At 42.7% G+C, this 24406-nt stretch overlaps 1 protein-coding gene across 3 annotated transcripts in view; it reads right to left on the bottom strand.

The window, feature by feature from the left end:
- Positions 1-736: 736 nt before the first annotated feature.
- Positions 737-24406, bottom strand: part of LOC139465789 (uncharacterized) — a 34582-nt gene continuing 10912 nt past the window's right edge. For all 3 annotated transcript variants that reach the window (XM_071247704.1, XM_071247705.1, XM_071247703.1), the window contains exons 2-13: positions 21488-21571; positions 18025-18275; positions 14026-14116; positions 8744-8872; positions 7991-8128; positions 7239-7462; positions 6909-7057; positions 6407-6546; positions 4367-4457; positions 2943-3114; positions 2054-2174; positions 737-1454 (exon numbers count right to left, since the gene is read on the bottom strand). In XM_071247704.1, coding sequence (XP_071103805.1) covers positions 1246-1454; positions 2054-2174; positions 2943-3114; positions 4367-4457; positions 6407-6546; positions 6909-7057; positions 7239-7462; positions 7991-8128; positions 8744-8872; positions 14026-14116; positions 18025-18275; positions 21488-21557 — 1785 coding nt within the window. In that variant the 5' untranslated portion in view covers positions 21558-21571 and the 3' untranslated portion in view covers positions 737-1245. The remainder of the gene's footprint in view (positions 1455-2053; positions 2175-2942; positions 3115-4366; positions 4458-6406; positions 6547-6908; positions 7058-7238; positions 7463-7990; positions 8129-8743; positions 8873-14025; positions 14117-18024; positions 18276-21487; positions 21572-24406) is intronic.

Genomic DNA, 24406 nt, shown 5'->3' with positions numbered 1-24406 from the left:
GCCTACGTGACTTGGTAATTAACAAACGACGATGTCACATTGACCAGCAGAAAGATCAGTATATAGTTCTAAAATGTTGAGGATTGCAGCATTATTTGAAGAGACGCATGTAAGTGCCTCAAGCAAGACGAGGAATCTTAACATATGATGATTTTCAACAATATCGTTGTTGTTTAATATAAGTGAATGGTGTTAAGATAGGTTTGACCTCAGCAGTGGAGATTGAACTATTATCTGTGATTCTTGAGGAAACAGTTTTGGGTCCAATGATGGTGGCACTTGCAACTCAAGTGTTTTATATTTTGTAGGTAAACACGAATCGAAAGTGGGACTCGAACCCGCACCATATGATTTGAGGACGTGAAATAGTCGATATCTACTACAGCAACACATTATAAGGACTAAACTGCGAACTTGCAAATCTTTCTTTTCTGATACAGTTACAGTAACTGGCATGTTCTCCTCAACAGAAGTGGCACAGAAAATATCCTTTGTACAAAATGTGAAATTGGTCGTTCAAAACGTTTCGGGATGGCTGAGGTTCCAGAAAGCTGATTGTACACAAATGTACCCATACCTTTCTGAAGACACTGTATTTCCGCCAGTTTCTAACAGTATTCAAAAACAGAACAGGCCTGTGCAATGTGTGTTTGTCTTGTTTTTTTGTTGTTAAACGCCGCATTCAGCAATATTACAGCTGTAATTGTAGGTTGTAAAAATAACATAAACAAAACCATTCCAAATGTACATTTTTTTATTCTTCAATATATGACCATGGCATAAAACAACGACCTAAGACTTATGTAAATTGCTGGGCGAAAGAAAGTATACACTGAAGATTTGGATTTCACCAAAATTACAGACTTTGTCAAAACCTTAACGATGAAAAGTCACAGAAACACTGCAAACTTTTCAAATTACAACTTCGATTCCGGACTCAAATGCCACGATCAAGATGTAGGTGCACTAATCTGTCGCGTGCTTTACACTACATTCACAAAAATAACCTCCTGTGCCAACAAAGCGTGCATTTGTTTCATTGCTTAAAACATGCGTCTTGTAAACATTATGAAACATGTAATATGCGATCTGTGCTAATTGTGCGAATCTGTGTTAACTGACCTGGGTGTTAGTGCGATCTAAAAATTGTGAAAGAGTTTGCTTTGTTTGTGTGTTGAATTGAAATTAATTTTGACAGCGTGATTAAATTATATCTATTTTCAGTTTATTATGACTTAAGGTGAATCAATAGCGGTGTGACATGCGACTCTTTTGGGACTTCACTTCATTGTCTTCATCCTCTTGTTTGCGTCGTTTCTTCATGAGCAGGAAACACATGTACACAATGATCAGGAGGAGTATCAGGGCGACGATGCAGACCACGATGATGGCGGGGAACATCACAGACATCTCAGGGAGGCAGTTCTTTGCTGTTGGAGAAACACTAGTATCGCCTGGGAGAAAATAATAGAGTCTTTAATCCATTAGTTGAACTTCTACAATTCGACTATCAAAGAGATCAACCCGGGTTCTGTTGATGGGGCAGGTAAGTGGGTCGTTACGTTAGGTTCTATCCCCAAATGGGTAAAATGTGTTAAGCCCATTCTAGGCATCCCCGCTGTGATATGGCCAGAATAATACCGAAAGCAGTGCAAAACCCAACTGACGTTCCTAACATCGTATGCATGACCAAAGCAGTGACAGCTCGATTATTTGAACTTCATTTACATCGAACAATGTTGTTTATAAGTCGCCTCAATAACCATCTCCGTGGTCTAGTGGATAGAGCATATGCCTGGAAAACGGAGGGCATGTGGTTTAATCCCATGGCCGTGTCATACCAGAACACATTGGGAGATGGTACTTGTTGGTATCCTGCCTGGCGCTTTGTATTAAGAGGATACATGAATGACTTGGAGTATAATTTGTCTGAGTGGGGTATCCATGTTAAACTTATGCTGACTACAATTTAAAGAGAAACGCTTTATCGACATCGAAGTGCCGAGTAGAATTCAAGACTAGTTCAAGCGGATACATATAGGTGAGAACCTACCGTTTGTTTGCGAAGCTGTCGTGGTGTCATCCTCAAAGTACACTGTGGTGTTGGCTGTTGACTCAACTCTGCCGTCATTGGTTTGACGCTTCTTTCTGCCTCCCGTTACTCCGCATGTTGTCTTGAAATAAATACATGCAAGAAGTACATACATACTGTTAACAGAAATGTGTCCATTTTAAGAGTGAAGTGATTTAAAACTAACCTACGGTAATATTTACACAGTTTTCCAGTTCATGTCTCATCAACAACAGATTGTAGACGCTGACAACTGGTGCGACAGGGGACAAACGGCAGGTGGGCTTCGTTACGTTGTGTGTACACCCTCACACCGGTATGTGCCCGTCGCACATAAATAAATCGAGATATGCTGCATCTTCACTGAACAGGACCAAACAGCATAGGTGTATTGACATAAGAGAAACGGAGAATTGATAAATTAAATTAAACTAAGCAACCACCGTATTGCCCAGGTAAAAACCTGTGTATTACCTTTGTACAAATCTCTCCGCAAGATTATCAACATATGTTATCCAAGGAAGCTATTAAATATATTTCATCTAATCATTGCTACATGTAATATGAAATATTTGTCATTGCATATTTGTGTCCACATTTGCTTGAGACATGACCCGTGAGGATCAAGGGTAGAATCAGCAACCCATGCATACCGTAAGAGGCGACTAACGGGATCGGGTGGTCAGGCTCGCTTACTTGGTTGATGCATGTCATCGTGTCCCAATTGCGTCGATCAATCCTCATGATGTCAATCACTGGATTGTCTTGTCCAGACTCGTTAATTTCCAGACCGCCGGCATATAGCAGGAATATTGCTGAGTGCGGCGTTAAACAACAAACAAACAAACACAAAATTCAGAACTCCACGCACCAGTTGACAGCCAGCTTGATCCCCGGAGAGGCACAGTTTGTACTTCATGTCGTGCACCACGGCTGCAGGCCCTGGTCGGAAGTAACCTGGTCTGTACTGCATGCAAATCTGCGTGTCACTCACCCTGCTTGGATAGGAGTGCACGATTGCCTTACCGGACTCGTCGCTGCATCTGGAATAAGAACAAATCGCCATTTCGATGTTTCATTACAGTCAATTGTCAGAGGAAAAGATTACAAGATTATCTTTGACAATGATTTTGAAAATGAACAAATTGTCTCTTCTTAAGCTGATGCATTCCGTTTATCAAACACTGTAGCTCACCTGCTAAACCCTGTGTAATAAAGTGCCCATCTAATTCGTACGCACGCATATTTGTATTAATAATTAAAGCTATCTTATAATTTTCAGAAAAACAAAGATTGTCAAAGCATACATATTTTTGTATGAAATATTAGATCTTAGTTCAAACATTACAAGCCTCATCGAATGTCACAAATTGGTTTACTAGCCATAATATTTGCTGTATTAAATATAAGTGTTGGTGAACATGATATGACTTATTGGAATAAATTGTAACTGTTGTTTTGCAAAGATTTTGTTTTCAGGGACATATGTGATTAAATCTGTACAATTTCTGAACATTTGCTTGACATAAACAGTATTCACAGAACGATTGTGGCACATGAGCTTAAAATAAAAGCCTGCCTTTGAAGGCCACAAATATGCATTCTCTGCTCGGATTGGCTCGGAAATCAAAACAGGGAGTTTGAACATGAAGTTTAAATCAAGCTTCAGGTATATCGATGGTCTGACATCGTGCAATAATAGCAACATAGCCACAGATTTAGCCGTCTGAACTGAAGATATAATGTTTAGAGCTATGAAAATAGTTTCAGAGTGACACAAACACACATAAGACTGTATAACAGGAGGAATAACTTCAACTTTCCAATTGTCAATTCGAGCAATATTTAAGGACCCCAAGCCTACATTTAACAACTTTCTGGGAATAATCGAGCATGCCCTTTTTCGCGAAGATTTCAAAGAGAGTCAAATGGGTCTTGCCGAAAAAGTTTGATCAGGGTTATAACATCCGTAGCCTCAATATTGTGACATGGCATGTGGAAGACGTGCTTGAATTTGATGTATCGGTGACCAAAATTATCTCTGATGCAATTTTATATTTCATTTGCTTCATATAGTCCCATGCAGTTTCAGGCGAATTGTTTCTTGCCTGTGCATGTGGTTTTAATGGGTGCCACCTTTGTGGCGAGATTCACAGATATCATTACAATTGATGGTGATTCATTAACACCTGTTCATAATATAGTCAGTATCGTACAATGGTCTGTGCCTTTTGCGGAGATTTCTTTTTGTCATTGACATTTGTTTCGTGTGTGAATTGATTAAATTACTCTTACCCATCGTTTCCAAACACCACTGCCTCTTTCCGAGAGGAATCCGTCTGACCATTATGGACGATTATGCGGATCAAGCCAAGGTACGAAAAGCCTGCAATAATTAATGTGCGAGCTCCAATTGAGACCATGAAGACTTTCAACTGAGCAGGTACATTTGTTGACAAACCCTGGTAAACCAAGCAAAGCTACACACTTAAACACTTTTTTATCAAATGGAAACTTGTTCTGACCACCATTTCCTGTTGGCACTAGAAATCATTCCACACCACCATGCATTTCCTGTGTGATACCTTACTTTTGTTTGGTGAGATATTTGCATACTCAATCCTCTGACCGACCCGTGAATACCCGAGGTAAAATAGGTCTTCAGCAACCAATGCGTGCCGTTAAAGGCGACTAACCTGTCATAAGAGGCGACTAACGGGATCGGGTGGTCAGGCTCGCTGACTTGGTTGATACCTGTCATCGTATCGCAGTTGCGTGAATCGATGCTCATGATGTCAATCACTTGATTGTCTGGTCCAGACTCGATTATTTCCAGACCGTCGTCATATAGCTTGAATATTGTTGCGTGTGACGTTAACAACAAACAAACTCAACAATCCTCAAACCACATTAACATAACTTGTCTCCATCTTACATTCTAAGCAACCTAATTTTACACCAGTTCCTCAATAATGACATCATACCCAGTCTACTGACATCGTGTCTGGTTAGGGAAACATGTGACCAAAGCAAGATGCATGTCGCATGCAGTGTGAAAGCCACATGTTTCCAACTTATTCTTATTAAGAAAGTCGTTTGCACTTCCGGTTTAATGTCGTTACTTCCGTTTGGTGAAACATGTCTAACTCACAATAACTTCCAAACAGAATGTGTGCTTCTTGCTACCTCATTACTTTTAACTGCAGTTTGGAGAAAACACATACCTTGTGAAGTACAGATTTAAAACGAGGAGCCACATGCCTTCTGCTACCTTTAATACACACTGTATGCATGTTCCGCTTAATGACTCCATATGTATGTTAGTTAGGTATATAACGACACAGAATTACAAAATGAATGACCATTTTAGTAATAGAGACCCTGAAATGTATTACCACTTCAATACTTCTAAGAATGATGCCACTTCTTGAGTAATCATAAACTTAAGACGATTTGAGTGTATAACCTTGATAGTGAATGTGAACATTCACGGGGACCATCCAGCATATAAACAAATGTGTTGTCCCATGGTGGTATTCAATGTCACAAACATAAATATAGCATATGCTTCTCATTGAAAGTAGGTCATCGTGACCTGTTATTGAAATCATAAGATTGTCATCAAATTTCATTCAAATTACATAACCACTACAAGCAAATCTCGGGTCGGGTGGTCAGGCTCGCTGACTTGGTTGATACATGCCATCGATCCCAATTGCGTGGGTCGATGCTCCTGATGTCAATCACCAGATGGTCTGGTCCAGACTCGATTATTTTACAGACCGCCGTCATATAGCTGGAATATTGCTGAGTGTGGCGTTAAACAACAAACAAAAAACAAATGGCCGAACAAAACATTGCATACATATTTTATGAACGACATCTATTGTGAGCTTGACCTTTACGATCTCGGTTCTGTCCTAACAATGATAATTACCAAGTTGCATTGACTAACAACAAATCTTCAAGTATATGGTGCAATAAACCTGACCTTTGACATCACTGATACATGTGTAGAAAGACTCCCCAGGGCAGAAGACGATATCTCCATCATGTCCAAGCACCGCATGGTTTAAATACGCAATTTACTATGTGCCACGCGTTAAAAGAAGTGACATATACAAAAATATTATCCAAATATGTGACTTAAATGCGGTGCCTGTTTGGCTGGCAGAATATGATATAATGCAATCTCTTGCTGACTTTTTAATTACTATTACATCATCGAATAATCATTACGTCTCCGGTGAATTCTAATACATTTTAATATTCATTAATAGCCATTTGCTTTTATTATATATCAATCTTGATTGAAATAAATCAGGAAATACTTACCATCATCCACGATGTTTAAACACAGCTTGTAGATTTGGTTAAGTGGAACAGGGTTGGATATGGGGCGACCATTACTCAGCGTGGCGGAGAGTTTTACTCCCAAAAAGTGAGCAATCTCTTGCTGTTTGTTGAGAAACTTTCTGTAATAACAGAGCAATTGTCCCACTTAATAAGTATATATTCAAATACAATCCACAGGCAAACAAAGTGAGCAATCTCTTGCTGTTTGTTGAGAAACTTTCTGTAATAAGAGAGCCATTGTCCCACTTAATAGGTATATATTAAAATACAATCCACAGGCAAACTACAGACATGTTTTATCATTTATTGTTATTGTGTGAATGTGCGTGGGCCACATACATAAACATTTTACAACAGCTACATCTAGAACGACAACTGCTACTTCTCCTACAAATTATGACGTATTGCAATTTTGAATAATACAAATGGCAATCTCACCCTCCTCTCGACGTAAAACAGTCATTCGTGGTATATTACTCACGTTGCAGTATCTGCTAGGATGGCATCTGTGGATATGGTTTGCCCGGATTCGTTGACACAACAATTGCCATATACAACTTCATCGGAGGCCACCAGCATGATAGGGTTGTACTGGATGCGGTATGGTATTGTATAACACACGTTCCCTCCCTGCAGAACATAATGATGACACATTGATCTACCCGCAGAGCATCTCATCTCAGCACCAAGTGTTCCACCAAAGTTTGTAAACGGCTTATCATTGCAAGGATTAGCACATTTTTCGCTGTTGCAGGCTGTATGAAAACATCTTAGCACTGACGTCCACAGCGACTTTCAGCTCTCCTCTTACCTGTGTCGTAGTGGTGTACGTTCCACAGTTGCCACTGAAGCCGACAGTGATGCACTGGCCTTGTATGTCTGAGGGGATCCTGTCTTCAGTGTCAGTGATGGCCCCAACTGGATTGGCTGTGCATTCAGTGGAGGTGTAGCCAGAGACCGTGATGAGGGGCTGATGCAGGTTGATGGGGTTCATGCAGATTGTCATCTTGTTGTTATCACAGGATGTGATGGTTGCTAGTTATTGATATAGTCAACATGAGCAGTCACATACATTTAGCAACAGCCTATGAACAAGTGCTTACGTTTGAAAATGTACCCAGATAATAACAAGAGCATTATAACCATATGTGATTCAGAAAGTCTCAATGTTTATCAAGATGAAAAAGGCCTGATGTGCTGCAAATTGATCCTATTAATTAATATATTTCCAAAATTTATTCCAGGTACATGTTTGGACTATTTTCTCCATTGAGTGATATGAACATCTAAATGGGATCAAGAAACAATATATATATACTGAGTTTAACTAAATATGCACATATAATGATGACAAAATATGTGGTTATATTAAGGTCACCGTGTCGAACAAACTATTATTATCACTTATACAGGTTCAGTAATCTCTAAATAATCAGATCTCTTTCTCCGTAATGATACCTTTCTGTACTATGATCTGCAGACACAAGAGGATATTTTGAGACGATTATGAGAATATAATAGAGAATTTACTATGTAACTATCTTGAGTAAAATATGAACGTACTTCTCTTGCGTTCGCACTTCTCGGCTTTGCCATTGTAATATCCAGAGTCACATACACATGCACCTGTTGACCCATTTGAGACGCACTGTCCGTTACTTCCACAGTTCATGCCAGAACAGCCCGTGCCATTTATGTCAGCTGCAATGACCAAACAATGATATCATTATCACAACCTTTTCTATAAGAGGGGGCACGGGTGGCCTAGTCGTCTTAGGCGCCGCGATTCGCTTTGCAGAGTTGCAACCCTTGGGCATGCCAGAAACGTTTGATTGTGGGTTCGTATCCCATCTCTCCCCAATCATGTTTCTAGGTTTTTCAGCACCATACCCGTGCAAGAGAGGCGATAGGGTGGCCAAGTTGTTACAGCGTTCGCTTGTCACACTGAGGGCCCGGGTTCGATTCCCCACATGGGCACGATGTGTGAAGCCCATTTCCCGTATCTCCAGCCGAAAAAATATACTCAATCAGTCAATCCTATACATGACCATGTTGAAGTTAAATAAAATTAGCAAATCAAGATCGCCAGCAAATTAACTTGTACCTAAGTTTATAAATGCAGGTTGGATGAGGCGATTTTGCTGGAAGGCTATCGTAAAACAACAATCTTGCGGAATTGTGCGGAAACTGTGGATTCGTCATGCATTACGCATTGTGTTGTGACACTATGTGTCATACCAGAATGTCCTCATGGAATGACAACAATAATCGTTCATCTTGTACTGAACACCAAGCACATCTAATGCTATAACTTACATTGAATAATACCACAGTCATCCCCTGTTCTACCAGTAGCGGAGGAACAGTCACAAGTCGAACTGCTGGGTGGACAGACGCCGGCTTTGCAGGTAACACCATACCGGTTACAGTCGAATAGAACCGCAGCTGGAACAATGGTAGACAATCAATCATTCCTACACATGTCCAAAGACTCATTCGGTATTTCAGGGAGGGGGTTAAAACATAATTTGGCCTATTTTTTTTACATCCGCAAGAAACATGTTGCTGGATTTACTGCTCGGTGTGAAAAAAAAACCTTTAAGAGAGAAGAAACTATATGTCTTGGAACTGTTACCGTAAAACTACATGTAATCTGTTGGAATCAAAATGAAACACAGCCCCACAAACCACCAACCTCAAAATCCCCACTCACCACCTCGATGTAGAATATTGTACGGTCGGTGCCTGACAAAAACGATTTCGTATTATATTTGTTCACAGGCTGTACTGATGTGTTGATATTTAAGCCAAACAATCATATACATGTTTTAGGTATAAACGTTAAGAAAATGGAATGTGATATCTGTTAATTAGTTAATGCAATAAACTAGGCGTTGTTATCGACAAAATTCGTACAAACCTGTAGAGGTTATGGATTCTCTAATGAAATCCTCCTTGGGGCACTTATTGCACTTTCCTTGCTCAAGAAAATCTACATGACCATTTTCCTTAATAAAAAAGTTACCACACAAAAAAACAGCGTTTTTGTATGATATATGACCACCCCAAAGGGGCCTAACCCTCTACACCCAAATCACTTTTCCTATGTCTCATAGCAGACGGAATGTGCGGAGGGGGGCGGCCTTGCCCCAAGGAGGATTTCATCAGAGAATCCATAACCTCTACAGGTTTGTACGATTCTCTCTCAGATTAAATCCTCCTTGGGCCACTTATTGCATCAAGATAGACTCCTAAAGATTATAAAGTAAGTGGCATCCGTAAATAAACACATTGTTTTACAAGACAATAGAGAATTAAAAAAATGGAACCCACCTTATCGTGAGGCATCACCGTCGAGAGGCGGGGGCTTGAGACAGTGCGTGGTCTGACCTTACGCTATGAAAAAAGCAGATTAGTAATGACTACTGAAGAATCGTCATCCCCGGAGAGGGGAGAGGAGACGGGGGGCATTACAAAGTCATGAAAACCAGAGGATATTTTAAAATCTCGAAGACTCAGTCGGCTAGAGATGTAGAACTCTGCCCAGTGCGGAGAACTGACTGACCGAACCGACCACGCTCCCTGGAGTGTTTATCGATTTGGTAGCGTTTGATGAACGTACTCGGCCGGCTCCAAATAGCCGCGGATCAGATCTCCTCAACGGACAGCTGCGACATACGCTTTTGACGTAACCACTGCCCTAACCGAATGAGCCTTCAGCCCCTCAGGGGGTCCCACCCTTTGTTTGTATACGCCGAACAGATAGCAGAGACAATCCACCGTGAAATAGATTGTTTGCTCGCAGGGGAGCCAGCCTTCCCAACGCCGTCTTGCTGATATAGACCTTAAGAATCTTGCGGACATCCAAGACATGAGCATGTCTTGCAGATGTCCCCGACGAGGAAGGCTGTGAAAGAGCAGGTAGCTCGATAGGAGCCGTCACGTGGAAGGCGTGTGCGACCTTGGGACGGTAAGAGTACGGTAGGCGAATACTGACTCTGTCCCGGTGAAAGAATGTCAGCTCAGGATCGGCAGACATTGCGTGAATGTCGCCTTCCCGTCTACCTGACGTCTGAAGGGAGAGAGACGACAGATCCCGAAAGGAAGGACTGGACAGCCAATCAAAAACGATTGACAAGCCCCAAGGGGGACTGATCCGCCGGACAGCCAGTCGGATCCTGTCCACTCCTGCCAAAAAGCGCTGCACTAAAGGGTGTGCACCCAGAAGTGCCCCGTCGATAGGGACGTGAAAGGCCGCAATAGCTGTCGAGTACCCCCTGACTGTCAAAGCAGCCAGGCCGGCATCAAGTCTTGATTGGAGGGACTCTAACACCGCACCTAGATCCGCAGAAAAGCGATCTGCATGCCCTCTGTCGACACACCAGCCCGCATAGCAGGCCCATCTATCCTCATATTGAACGTTTGTCGAATCCCTCCGAGAAGCCAGTATTGTGTCTGCAACTCGTGCAGGAATACCCCTCTCCTGGAGGCGATTCCTGACAGTGGCCAAGCCACCCACTGAATCCTGGAATTCGGGTGGAGCGTTTCGTTCTGGGATAGGAGGTCCGGTCGTAAAGGTAATAGAACAGGAGGCTGAGCCAGAAACCTGAGTATTACGGGAAACCAACTCTGCGCTGACCAAAGAGGTGCCAGTAGCACAAGAAGCCGCACAGGCTGAGTGGCTAGCTGAGAAAGCACTCTGGGAATCAGAGGAACTGGTGGGAAGGCCTGCAGAACTCTGTCCGTCCAATCTAGCTGGAAGGCGTCCGGTGCCGCCGACCTCGGGGGACTCGGGAGCAGAACACTGGTGACTGGTGGTTCACACTCCTGACCTTGACAATGCGGTCTTGTGAGAGGGAGACAAGCCTGCTCTCTGTGTTGAAATTCGCCCTAAAGAAGACCAGAGACTGAGTAGGGTTCAGATCTGACTTCTTGAGGTTGACTATCCACCCGAGAGATACTAGAATGTCTAACACCGCTTGTGTAGCAATCTGACTCATATGATGAGATAGCGCTCTTAGCAGCCAGTCGTCGAGGTACGGATGGCAGAACCGACCTTGCGACCTGGCCACTTGGGCAGGAATCAACATCAGCTTGGTGAACACCCTCGGGGCCATGGAGATCCCGAAGGGTAGAACCCGGATCTGATAACACCTCCCGTCAAAAGAAAACCTCAGGTATTTCTTGAACACGGGGTGTATAGGTACATGGAGATAGGCGTCCTTGAGGTCTATCGACGTCAGCCATTCCCCGGTCTCGACAGCAGAGATCACTGAGCGCAGTGTCACCATCCTGAAGGACGGTACCTCTATGAGATTGTTCAGTTTTCTCAGATTGAGAATAGGCCTGAACCCTCCGTCTTTTTCGGTGACGAGGAAATAAGTCGAGTAGTAACCCTCGCTTTCCTGTCCCAATGGAACCAGCTCGATAGCAGCTTTGTCTAGCAGTGTTACGATCTCGGAACAAAGTATGTCTGCCTTCTCTTGGGTAGTTGGCACCGGAGTGCGCCTTATCACGGAGAAGGGTGGTGGAAGAAGTTTCCGCTGAGGGAAGTAGCCTTCCCTGAGTGTGGACATGACCCAGGGATTGGATGACACCTGCTTCCATTCCGTCAGGAAGAGAGAGAGTCGGTCGCCCACGGGAACTTCCGGCAACAGGCAATGAACCTCTACAGTCGGCAGCCCTAGGACTGTCATCAGTGGGGCCACCTGGGGCTGGGCGGGAGTTATTGGGAACCCAGCTGCCTTGCCCCGGCCCTTGCTCACCTTGCCCCTCCTAACACCCTTGCCTGAAGGAAGCGACTGCTTCCAAGCAGGCTTGGACTTCCGATCTGGCGTATCGGCATAGGAGGAGGCAAGGGGGGAGGCCCGCATGTGCAGCTTGGTGCTAGGCACCTCCAACAAGGCCTTAGAGTCCTTGATGGATGCGTATAACACAGCATCTTCCCAAACTACCTGCTGCGCCCAAGGGAAGAGGGTAGAACCCAACTTATACGGGAGCGCAAGTAGTTCTTTGCGTGTGGATGATGAGTACATCCACAGCTGGCGCATGCCCATGACTGCGCTCATCAACTGGGAGGCGCAGCTACGGATAGTATCCCTCGCCAGATAACTGTGGACCTCAGTGACTTGGCCCGCCAACTCTGAAGAGCCGGCTGCCCCTCCCCAACCAGCTACCGCTGCACAGCAGACAGGTAAGCCCAGTGGACGGCAATACGGAGCTGTTGGCAAGCATTACGGTATTGTTCCTCAAAGCAAACGTAAGCCGCCTTTAGCTCCACCCCGCACATAGGGAAGGGTGGCAAACGCCGGCCCTGCTTAGCCCAGGGTCACCGAAGTCCAGAGGCACTCGTCCACGACCGGCACCTCAAAGTCACGGTCCTCTGCCAACGGGTACCGCCTAGTAAGTCCGGGAAGATGGAACCTTTTACGGGCGCCTGAAATCAGAGGACCGATGACCTCATGTACCAGCAAGGTCAAAATGCCACCTGGCTCACAGGCACGGGTACACTGGACGAAGCCTCGGGCTCGATAAAAGCCTCCGGCTCCGCCAGGGAAACCAAAGTGGAGGAAGTGGACGGGCATCTCCGCCAGGGAGCGACCGCAAACCAGAGCCGAAGCCCGGACGTGAGTCGTCCGCGAGGCCAAGTGGCCTGCCAATAGGTGCAGGGGAGGGGGGAACCTCCCGCCCTCACCCCCGGACATATGGCACACGACTGGTCATCGTGGCCCTCTTCCGCCAAGCAGCGAATGCACTTATGGTGGGAGTCCTGCGGAGGTATCACCGCGTCGCACCCCAAACGACCTTTGAATGTCTGCAACAGACCGACAACACTAAACGGATAGGGGACGGGGGGGATATGTATCAGTGCGAATTGCGACAATTGCATAAAGATACATGCATAATTACAACAAAACATATGCAAAGGCGTATCGAAAACGCCAAGGCCGTGTCTAAAGGGGATGTAGTAAACCTCGCCCCCCCCCCCCCCCCCCCCAATTTATTACAGCCGGGTTGAAAAGGAAACAATGTAGTGAAATAATGTTAAGATAAAAAAAGCCATGTTGGTTGTACCCGAGGTACAACATATAAAAACCATAAAATGCGAGGAATTACGCCTTTGCAAGAAAGCAAGGGAAAAAATACCACACATACATTTTGAGCCATGTCTTCAATTTTCCACGATAAGTAGTACGAAGTTCAATTCTCGGCAGTCTTAGAAGTAGGTCTGTACAGACTGATTACATAAGGAAAAGTGATTTGGGTGAGAGTCGCTCCCCTTGGCGTGTGTCGCCTGTAGAGGGTGAGGCCCCGTTGGGGTGGTCATATATCATACAAAAACGCTTTTTATTAAGGAAAATGGTTACAACTATGTCATGTAGATTTTCTTGAGCAAGGAAAATGCAATAAGTGCCTCAAGGAGGATTTAATCTGAAAGAGAATGTGCATTTTCTTAAGCAATGTGGTTGGTTTTGTAATTGTATGGCCCCACAACACTGTTAAAATGAGCTTTTGAAAGTACAAATTCGAGAACGAAATGTATGTTTATTCTTGTCTGTTTCAGACAATGGTGAGAAATAACATGACATTTAATTTACCGTCGTCATCGTTTATGCATCCCTTGATGGTGATGTCATCGTAGCCTGAAGCACTGATTGTAATTGAGAACTCTTCCTGTGATTCGACAACCTAAAACACAACACATGTACCGCTCGTGGAAAATGGCATGAGATATCACTTAACAAACAGGGGGGAGACTTGTACCCTCTCAGGGTAATATTAACCCTGACAGTATCTCATCCAGGGTAATATAAACCACACATGAACACCTGACTGTCTATTACGAGGAGTAATATATAATTTATATGTACGTTGTTCTCTCCGTCATAACTGTAAGTTTATGGTGTCAGTACATTATCTGGAACTTTGCTATGCCAATAATTGAACTTAAACCAACATAACTGTTTACCTTGCCCCTAAAATAACTGGATTGTTGCGGTGCCTCCAAGTGAACTGGAACAGTGCGTTACCTCTTATATTAGATAACATGACAACTTCAGTGATTCTTGCTTTAACTGTAACTCTGCAATGCCTATTAGATAACTGAACCACTTATATAACGGTTACCTTACAGTGTCACTCACATAATTGAATTGTTGCTGTCCTCTTACTTAACTGAAACATTGCAGGACTTCCTGCTTTAACTGTCACTCTACAGTGCCTCTTTCGTAACAAGAACATTGCAATACCGCCTGCTTTAACTGTTACTTTGCATTTCCTCTTTCTTAAGTGGGTCATTGAAATGATTCCTACTTTAACTGTTACTCTGCAATGCCTATCAGATAACTGGACCATTCCAGTGATTCCTGCTTTAACTGGACCTCCGCAGTGCCTATTAGATAACTGGACCATTGCAGTGATTCCTGCTTTAACTGTAACTCTGCAATGCCTATTAGATTACTGAATTATTCCAGTGATTCCTACTTTACCTGGACCTCTGCAGTGCCTATTAGATAACTGGACCATTGCAGTGATTCCTGCTTTAACTGTAACTCTGCAGTGCCTATTAGACAACTGGACCATTCCAGTGATTCCTGCTTTAACTGGACCTCCGCAGTGCCTATTAGATAACTGGACCATTGCAGTGATTCCTGCTTTTACTGTAACTCTGCAATGCCTATTAGATAACTGAACCATTCCAGTGATTCCTACTGGACCTCTGCAGTGCCTAGTAGATAACTGGACCATTGCGGTGATTCCTACTTTAACTGTACCTCTGCAGTGCCTATTAGACAACTGGACCATTGCAGTGATTCCTGCTTTAACTGTAACTCTGCAGTGCCTATTAGATCACTGGACCATTGCAGTGATTCCTACTTTAACTGTACCTCTGCAGTGCCTATTAGATAACTGGACCGTTGCAGTGATTCCTGCTTTAACTGTACCTCTGCAGTGCCTATAAGATAACTGGACCATTGCAGTGATTCCTGCTTTAACTGTAACTCTGCAGTGCCTATTAGATAACTGGACCATTGCAGTGATTCCTGTTTTACTGTACCTCTGCAGTGCCTATTAGATAACTGGACCATTGCAGTGATTCCTGTTTTAACTGTAACTCTGCAGTGCCTATTAGATAACTGGACCATTGCAGTGATTCCTGCTTTAACTGTACCTTTGCAGTGCCTATTAGATAACTGGACCATTGCAGTGATTCTTACTTTAAATGTTACTCTGCAGTGCCTATTAGACAGCTTGACCATTGCAGTGATTCCTGTTTTAACTGTAACTCTGCAGTGCCTATAAGATAACTGGATCATTGCAGTGATTCCTGTTTTAACTGTAACTCTGCAGAGTCTGTTGCATAACTGGTACATTATGGTGTCTGTTCTTTATTGATACCTTACATGTACACTGCTTAAGACATTGAGTAACCTAGTCACCTCAGTCACATCGGCAATATTTCATGTCGTGACTATCAAGGGTTAAACACATTAAATACATTGAAACTTATATAAAAACGGAGGACATTAAAACAACCAGAATTATCACAGACAAGGTGTAAAACTAGCATAGAATCATACTAAGGATAGCACTTTACATTACAATACAAAATAAAAACGGGCTATAGATCGCCAGCACCTGAAGGTAGATCACCGTACTGGGGACCATGGGGACTTACAGTACCTTTGCTACCTGCATGGACCCAAGCAGGATTTACACCATCCCTTCAGTAGCTGGCGATTGTGCTCAATGTTAGCCAAAATTAAAATTACAAATATTCAACGTTTAAAAGAGTAGTAGTCAGCTATATCCTTTGAATGACATGGACTTACGATATTCTCTCAGGGGGACAATAATTTTACACTACGTCAAACCCCTTACAGCCAGTAACAAACTCAGATATTAATTCATTCTAATAATTTTAAATTTTTATGTTATACAAAATATATGATCACAATTTATGATACAATTCTTTTTCTTTTAAAAACCCAATAATTAAAGGATAATTAATATTACTAAAAAAAATCCTTGAGAGATGATGATTTGAAATATTGATCCCTTGTGATGACAAAATCACTACAGTCAAGCAGGATATCCTTGACTGTGATTCTCTCATCACAAGGGATACAAAACGGAGGATCTTCACCTTTCAACAAATATTCATTTGTGCATCTACTATGGCCAATACGACATCGTCGCATAATGACCCCTTCAAATCTGGACTGACAGCCCAAGTAGGTGTAACCGATAGTTGGTTTAATTTCATGTAATTTATTGATACTTGTTTGGGTGTCCCACTTTTTCTGCATGAGATCTTTGATGTAAGATCCTATAACAGGTTTATAATCAGTGTACGGGATCAGAAGTGGTGTCAAAGATTTCTTTAGTGCTGTTTTTGCAGCAGCATCGGCCATTGTGTTACCTATTATACCAACATGGCTGGGTAACCAACAGAAAAAGATGTCGCGTTGGCCAATAGCAAGATAATTAAACATTTCAACACTTTCAATTAAAATTTGATGCGTGCATGACAAATGTTTAAAAGCATGAAGGCACGAAAGAGAATCTGAAAAAATGATGAACTCTTTATGGGTTTTTTTTGCTGTTGATATACTTTAGTGCTGTTAAAATAGCATTTGTTTCTGCTGTGAAAGTAGAACAGTAATCTGGTAAACTGGTTGAGATAGTTCTGGATCCAATGATGGTGGCGCTGGCAACAGTGTCAGACAGTGTAGAACCCACACGGACTTGAAATTGCCTGTCGGTTAAAAACTCGGATATGAATTGAGGCAAATGGCCTCACAATCCAGTATCAAGTTAATGTTTAAAATACCATTTTTCCATGCAGTGTCACTTTCGAGATCAAAAAGATAGACACTGCCTGTTTTTTATTTATAATTACATTTTTAACAAATGATTCTTAGCGAACCAAATGATCGATGATACTTCTCTTTTTCCTAAAACCACATTGTATGTTAGTTATGCGATTTTTGGTCTCTAAGTACCAAACTAGTCGATATTAATCATGCGTTCCCTGCTTTTGCAAACGCAGCTTGTCAATGATATTGGTTGATAATTTGAAGGGTCTGTATGATTTCGCCCAGGTTTGGGTATTGGGATAACTACAGCATCACGCCATGAAGGAGGTAATTTCCCAGACGTCCAAATTTGATATAAAAAATAGTCAATAATGTTATTAAGGATGCTTCTGTTCATGTAGACATTGGAAGAACACAAAAGTGTCAAACTTTTATGGGTGAGAGTAAAAGACGTTGCCTTGAAACGTGGTTACAAACAGTTACTACGCTTATATGGTCACACCTCTGGGTTAAAACTAAATTGTCAGTGCATGAGAATGACCAGTCTAGATTGTCCACCGAAACAGATTCTAGTTAATGTCACAAAGGGCAATTCGTTTTGCAACACGACAATTGGGATCAAGAATATGCAAGATACTTTGTAACAATCAAACAAGTGAGCAAAAATCTGAACGAATAATGTGCATGAACGGTTCAAATCAATCTCACAATCTCTGTTAGATAAACTATCACAAATCACGTCCTATCAAAATTGAAACCAGATTCTACCACTCTTACCAGATCGTCAGTTATCGGCACTTCCAGATAAGCATTTTCCTTTCCGTTTTGAAATGCGAGCGTTGTGACACTGTCGGCGAAGTCACTGGTTGAATCTGCATCGCCGTTGGTGTAGGTCACTGCTGCAGTCATTGTCGACCTATCCGATGATGGTCTCCCAATTCGGATGACCAGTTGCCCCAAGCTCTCGGTGACACATGTTTTCGCATTCGCGCTGAACACCAATGTCGTGGCAGGCGCTGCTTCTTGGGCTATATACATAAAGATATAGAGTAACAAATAAATCTCCACAATACTGTCCGACAAGAGGGGTGGCTTCAACTTTCCAATATTTAAATTTCCCTTTATGTCAAGCTACAACTCCAACAGCTCCAGGATCCAACCTTTGGTGTCTCCATTTAAGGTACAATCGAGCATGCTACTTCTACGACTTTTAGCAAAGGGTCATAGGACCTGTTCATAGGTTGCATGACCTTAGTAACGCTTCCAAAACGTTTGATGGTATACATGTGGAGGCCATTTCCAAAATTGACGCGTCAGTGAGAAAAATGATATGTGATTCAAGTCCATGCTTTTAGTTGTACCTAATTTTCCGATCAGATATGGGTACAGTTAATTAAAAAAACAGATGAAAAGGAATCAACTTCATTCTGTAATAAAGCCCAGGTAATAAACCAAGTTTACCAAGTCAGTGGAAAGACACAAAATAAAGAAATAAGCCAATCAGTAAATATCATTCCCTGTAAAAAAGTCATATACGTGATGTGTCATTAATGACATCAAATTGAAAGCAAACTATAAGTTGATTGTTTCTGTTTAGTCATAGCAGGAAAATAATTAATTATTTATTTAATTTCAGAATGTCAACAAAAAAATGTCAATGGAATAATTGGAGTTTACGATCTAGGTCTGTAGAAAAATATTGTTAAAAGTCAGTTCACATTGACATTAGTATACATCTAAAGTTCTTTCTCTTTCCTGAGCGTTAATCCACTAACAAACAAACTATTCATACTTCAGATCTACTAAACATTAGACAGATAGTGTGAGCAGTTAAGGACATAATTCTGGTAGCAAAGCCAGCAGGAGTAATCTCCCCTACCGGAAGTGCCGCCATCTTGGATTCGCGAAGAGAGGCATGATGTGTGCGCATCCAAGATGATCAATAAAAGAAGCGTGCGTAAAGTCCTCCACTGAAACAAGCAAGTCTATCATGGGTATCAGGGTTGGCAAGCAGAGTGAGGAGGTGGGTTCTTTTTTGTGTTTGTTTGCAAAGGAATGATGAAAGAGTTCTTTAGGGAGGGTTGGGTGGCTCTGGAAAGGGCCGTTTGGAGAAGAAAAAAACACCAACACTGGAATGGAAACGGGAACTGGAACGGAAACTTCATCCAGGAAGGCGGGGGAAGCTTCCTCATTCGCGTTGCTCTGATTCGCACTCTCCTCGCACAGATAGTACCAGAAAGTAGTAGCTGACATGTTCTTTTTCTTGTGTCTCACCAGCCCGGTCAGCTTGAGGTAGGCGCAGTGAGAGGTGAGGTGTTCCAGCTAATGATCTAGTGGAGCCCCCATCTTCTCAGTCGCATGCCACAATGAAAGCAGTAAACACCATCGGCACTTTTTGTGTACACGTAGCCCACATGAGCCATCTCTTCGGCGGTCTGGTTCATCTGCATTTGCCACCCCTCAAATGAGGCTAGTCTTCTTTCAAAGTGAAGAAGGGGCGACGATGGTTAACTGGGTGGCGGCGGCGGCCCACCATCACAAGAATCCGTACACTCAGATCTGGACCCGTAAACATCCGTACCATCACTCCTGGGTCCACAAGAAGCCACACCCTCAGTCACCAGAAGATTATCCTGGTCCCCTCACAAGCATCTGTACAGCTCTTCGTCTCTGCCATTCTCGGTGTGATGATTATTTTTTCACAAGTGAATCTGACCCCACTCGGGTTTTTGCTCTTTTGTTCCACTGTTTTAATTGGTCCGACAAGCAGCGTGCTGATTGGTCCGACAAGCAGCGTGCTGATTGGTCCGACAAGCAGCGTGCTGATTGGTCCGACACGCAGCGCGCCGATTGGTCCGTTCTGGGGCCTGGTCTGAGCCTAGGTTTTCCAAACCGGACCGACCCTTGTATTTGTTTTCCATAGGATTATGCATGTTTTCCATGGGAGAAAAAGCACAACCCACTGTTCGACCAATCAGAGACCCGCACAGGGCATGTGTGGCCTCTGGTTGGACGAAAGCCCAAGCTTCTGATTGGTGCCTTTTCGATCCTGCTTTTTGGGGGGTAGACATGTCCACCACCACCACCGCCACCACGATCATGTTGTGGAACGGACGTCTGATTTCTAAAGGTGGACCTGCATGGACAGACATGGACGTGATCTGCCTACGTGGTGTACTTCTTGTCGCCATGCAAACGTGGTGTCACGCGTGACTACAAACATACGTTTATATATATTTATAGATTAGATAGATAGATAGATAGATAGATAGACTTCAGGGCAGTACAGGTAACTGTGACTGTTGGTCTGGCGCTTCATACATCTGTATCGAGATGACATGGTTGATCTCTCATTCAGTGCTAGGACTGTGACGGTGTGCGGGGCTTCGCGCTTTTAATAGGAGAGGCAATGTAACCCTGCTTCCTGATTGAACGAAAACCAATTGGTTGGTTTTTTGCCCCACACGCAGCCCAGTTTGGCACATGCCTTGTGTTTCTTTTCCATAGGAAACGGGATGTTCCATGGGAGAGAAAGCGCTAACGCTGTTCGACTAATCAGAGACCAGAACAGAGCGTGTGTGATCCTCTGATTGGTCGAAAACCCAAGCTTCTGATTGATGCATTTTTTATCCTGTTTTTTCTTGGGTGTGCACTTCGATCCTGTTTTTTTCCTCGTGTGTGCATGTCGATCAACATCCTAAACACAACACAACACATTTTTTTCAACTTTTTTTAATTCCCCTCCTCCCCCTCCTCCTCACCCACACTCTGCTTGCCAACCCTGATGTCAATGATAGTCTTACTTACTTCAATGGAGGATTTTACGCGCGCTTCTTTTATTGAAGTGAAGGATTTTATGTGCGCTTCTCCTACTCGCCCTCTTCGATGTGCACGCCTCTCGGAACCGGACGTGCCGCCATCTACATATTGTAGCCAGTGTGTCATTATCAGTAGGACGATCCTCCAGCCTTCCATCACCGGATATGTTTTCAGTTTTCACGGCACACATCTTCTCCCGTGAAATATGCATGGTACTATCAATATCGGGAGGTGGGTTTCCCTGATGTTTAAGGTTCTGGTTCTATTATACACATGGGTATAATCAATGTGAAATCCATTTCTCGTGTCCCCGTCGTAAATATTGCTAAAAGCGACGTTAACACCTATTCACTGCTATCAATATGGAATTAGCATTGCACCTGTATCGGGTAAATAGACCAAGCGATGAACTAAGCCTCACCTTGCCCAGAAAACACGCACATGTACAACAGCAGCAGACAGCCAATGTTGTAGATGGTGTTTAAGCACATTTCCCCAGGCGTGTCTGACAAAACAAGAAAAATAATTTATATGATATCTGAAAAACAATGAATTCATCAAAATACATCATCCACTACAGTACGTTCAATTGCCACAGTTGTTTTAAGTCGGTAGTCTAATCCAAGACAGAAAAATTCCTGTCATCCACAAACTGTGAGTATGTGGTCAGGTTTATTGTTTTGCATACACCTAAATTGGGTAGTACAAAATAGACTTGTAATGATGAAGGGACGTGAATAAGATATCATATTGAAGGAAAATGTCTCGTTGTTGCATCCACGTAGCTCATAATCGACGAGTTCAATTAACATCAATCCAAATCACATGTATAATATTCTTTGCACGCACCCTGCAGCATGGATGACGTCAATGTTGAGGTATTACAGACACAACCATTAAGCATTATGCCGTCACAGGTTTTGATTTTTTATCCCATTGGAACCGTTTCAAGTGCATGTTCAAAAACATGTTGGCGATGTTCGTTTGTTTGTTTGTTGTTTTACGAGTCCAGTTATATGTATATCATTGAGTCTGGACCAGACAATCCAGTGATTAACATCCACGCAATTTGGATACAATGACATGCATCAACCAAGTCAGCGAGCTTGACCACCCGACCCCGTTAGTCGCCTCTCACGACAAGCATAGTCGCCTTTCACAGCAAGCATGGGTTGCTGAAGACCTATTCTACCCCGGGTCATCACGTGTCTTGTTGGCCATGAATTGTGAGGACCAAAACGACGAATGGGGCGTGTCTCAGTGTGAATCTATACTCACCTGAAAACATTTCAAGGTCATTGGCGATTCCCCCAGTTTCGTTGTTCTAAATATTATTGATGTCTGGTTATACTGTAAACAGTTTCCGGAAATGTGACGCTGTTTTACAGTAAATCCATGTGTTAAGCTGACAGTATTATGCTGTTTTTATTAGAACTGAACTGTTCTGTCATATGTTTCTTCAGTTACGGTAATATACTGTATGCACTGTCTCAAGGCATAAGTTAGGACACGGTTTGATATTGCGTCCCGGGATATGTTAATTCAGCGCCGCCATTACGCAAAGGTGCACAAAAGGGTGACGGCGGTGTGCAAATCTGAAACTTCAACCTGACAGGACAACATCGGTACGCCTCGTGTTGGTACAAACTTCTATCCGAGCACTGGGTGGGTGGGTGGGTGAGTTTGGTTTAACGCCGCTTTTAACAGTATTCCAGTTATATCACGGCGTGTCAGCTTAATGTGGGAGGAAAGCCCGAAGTGATGCAGGTCTCAGACGTTTACCACTTCCCGAGCACTGGGATGCTGAAAGTTGTTTTCTGTGTCAGCTCCGTTCTGCAGTCGTGCATCATCCCGCACTTGACTGTTACTGACCTACTTGTACCTCCATATCGGTCACGCTACCTAACAGTACATGGATGAAGTCGTTGTTTGCATCTATTTGGTGGACTGTCATAGCATAGAAGAGATATAATTATTTGTATCTTGAAATGAGGCATATCGTTGAATATTCGATTGGTTTGTCATTTTTATTATAATTCTAAGGCATAGAGATTTGCGTGCTGAATTGTTGAGTTAAGCACTTAGACCACTAAATTCGGCAGTGCTGTATTTAACCTTTCATTTAACCTGTCAAATGTAAACCTGCAGGGGGTTTAACCCTACATTAACAACACTGTAGTGCTATAGCGTGTTGATTGCTGAAACCCGGAAATCGATACATCTACGGACAGAACTAAATTGTGAAATCAGTAAATGACAACACAAGATTAATGAACAATAAGCAAAGTATATTGAAATCCATTGTTAACAATCTTAAAATATAAATTAAATAATTGGATTGCTCAATATGTGCAGCAGCAATAGATAATAGGCCCTATTTTGTAACAGGTGGTTGTTCTATTAAGCATGTGTCCCGTTCTTGAATCCCGCAAACATTGTTGGAAACAGGCAGAAAACTTGTTTTTGTTCTGACAGGTATATGTGTTTCCCGTCCGCATGGGCAAGTACGATGGATAGGATGAAAGTCGAGCTTCTCACAGCGGAGCTATCTGTGCAGGGAGGCTACAGCTAATGAAGCACGTAAACAGTGAGGGAAGCCACAATGTTACACTTTGGACCACCGTAGGCTAATAGTACACTTAACGTTTTTTCAACGCCTCATTGAATGTAAGCTATTTTCCAATTTTCCAGTCATAGGATAACATGAAATTAGATGTTGATGTCAAAGTCAACTTGTCCACTCATAATATGTCGAACTGTTCGAAATGTGAGACAATAGGAATGTTGATATTGGCTCAGAGTGCCGTAAGAATGTTGTCGCAAACTACATTAATCGTCTGATGAAAGAACATGGTTTTGGTGACATATCATGTAATGTCACGCATAAGATCAGAATGTTATCCGAGGAGAAATCTGCCAAAAGCATACAACAGTACTATCAACTTTAGACTTGACTCTTAAACCTGAAGAAATGTCCATTCCACTTTTGTACTGTATTCCAATGCTCCGTAATAATCCATATAGAGAGAAATATATTGCTGGGTTCAGCAAGCGTACCAACAAATCTCAGTCTCAAAGATTAACCATAATCCTTAAAAATAAAAAGTAAGGACTTTTTTTATATTCACAGAATATATTTGAGACAAGTCGAATTACTACCGTCTGGGTTCTCACAAACTTAAAGGACAAACTTAAAGGACTTGCTTCAGTTTTGCAATCTGAGAAAAGAACCAAGTATACATTTGATTTTTCGACTTTGTACACCACTTTCCCACATGAAAACGTAAGGAAAAACCTGATCCCTGGGGCATTTGTTACTAAACGTGACTATAGATATGGT

The sequence above is a fragment of the Haliotis cracherodii genome, unplaced genomic scaffold (assembly GCF_022045235.1).
Source record: "Haliotis cracherodii isolate W230 unplaced genomic scaffold, xgHalCrac1.p SCAF_18, whole genome shotgun sequence".
NCBI classification, from domain to species: Eukaryota; Metazoa; Mollusca; class Gastropoda; order Lepetellida; family Haliotidae; genus Haliotis; species Haliotis cracherodii.
This window is presented reverse-complemented; position numbering and strand designations above follow the sequence as displayed.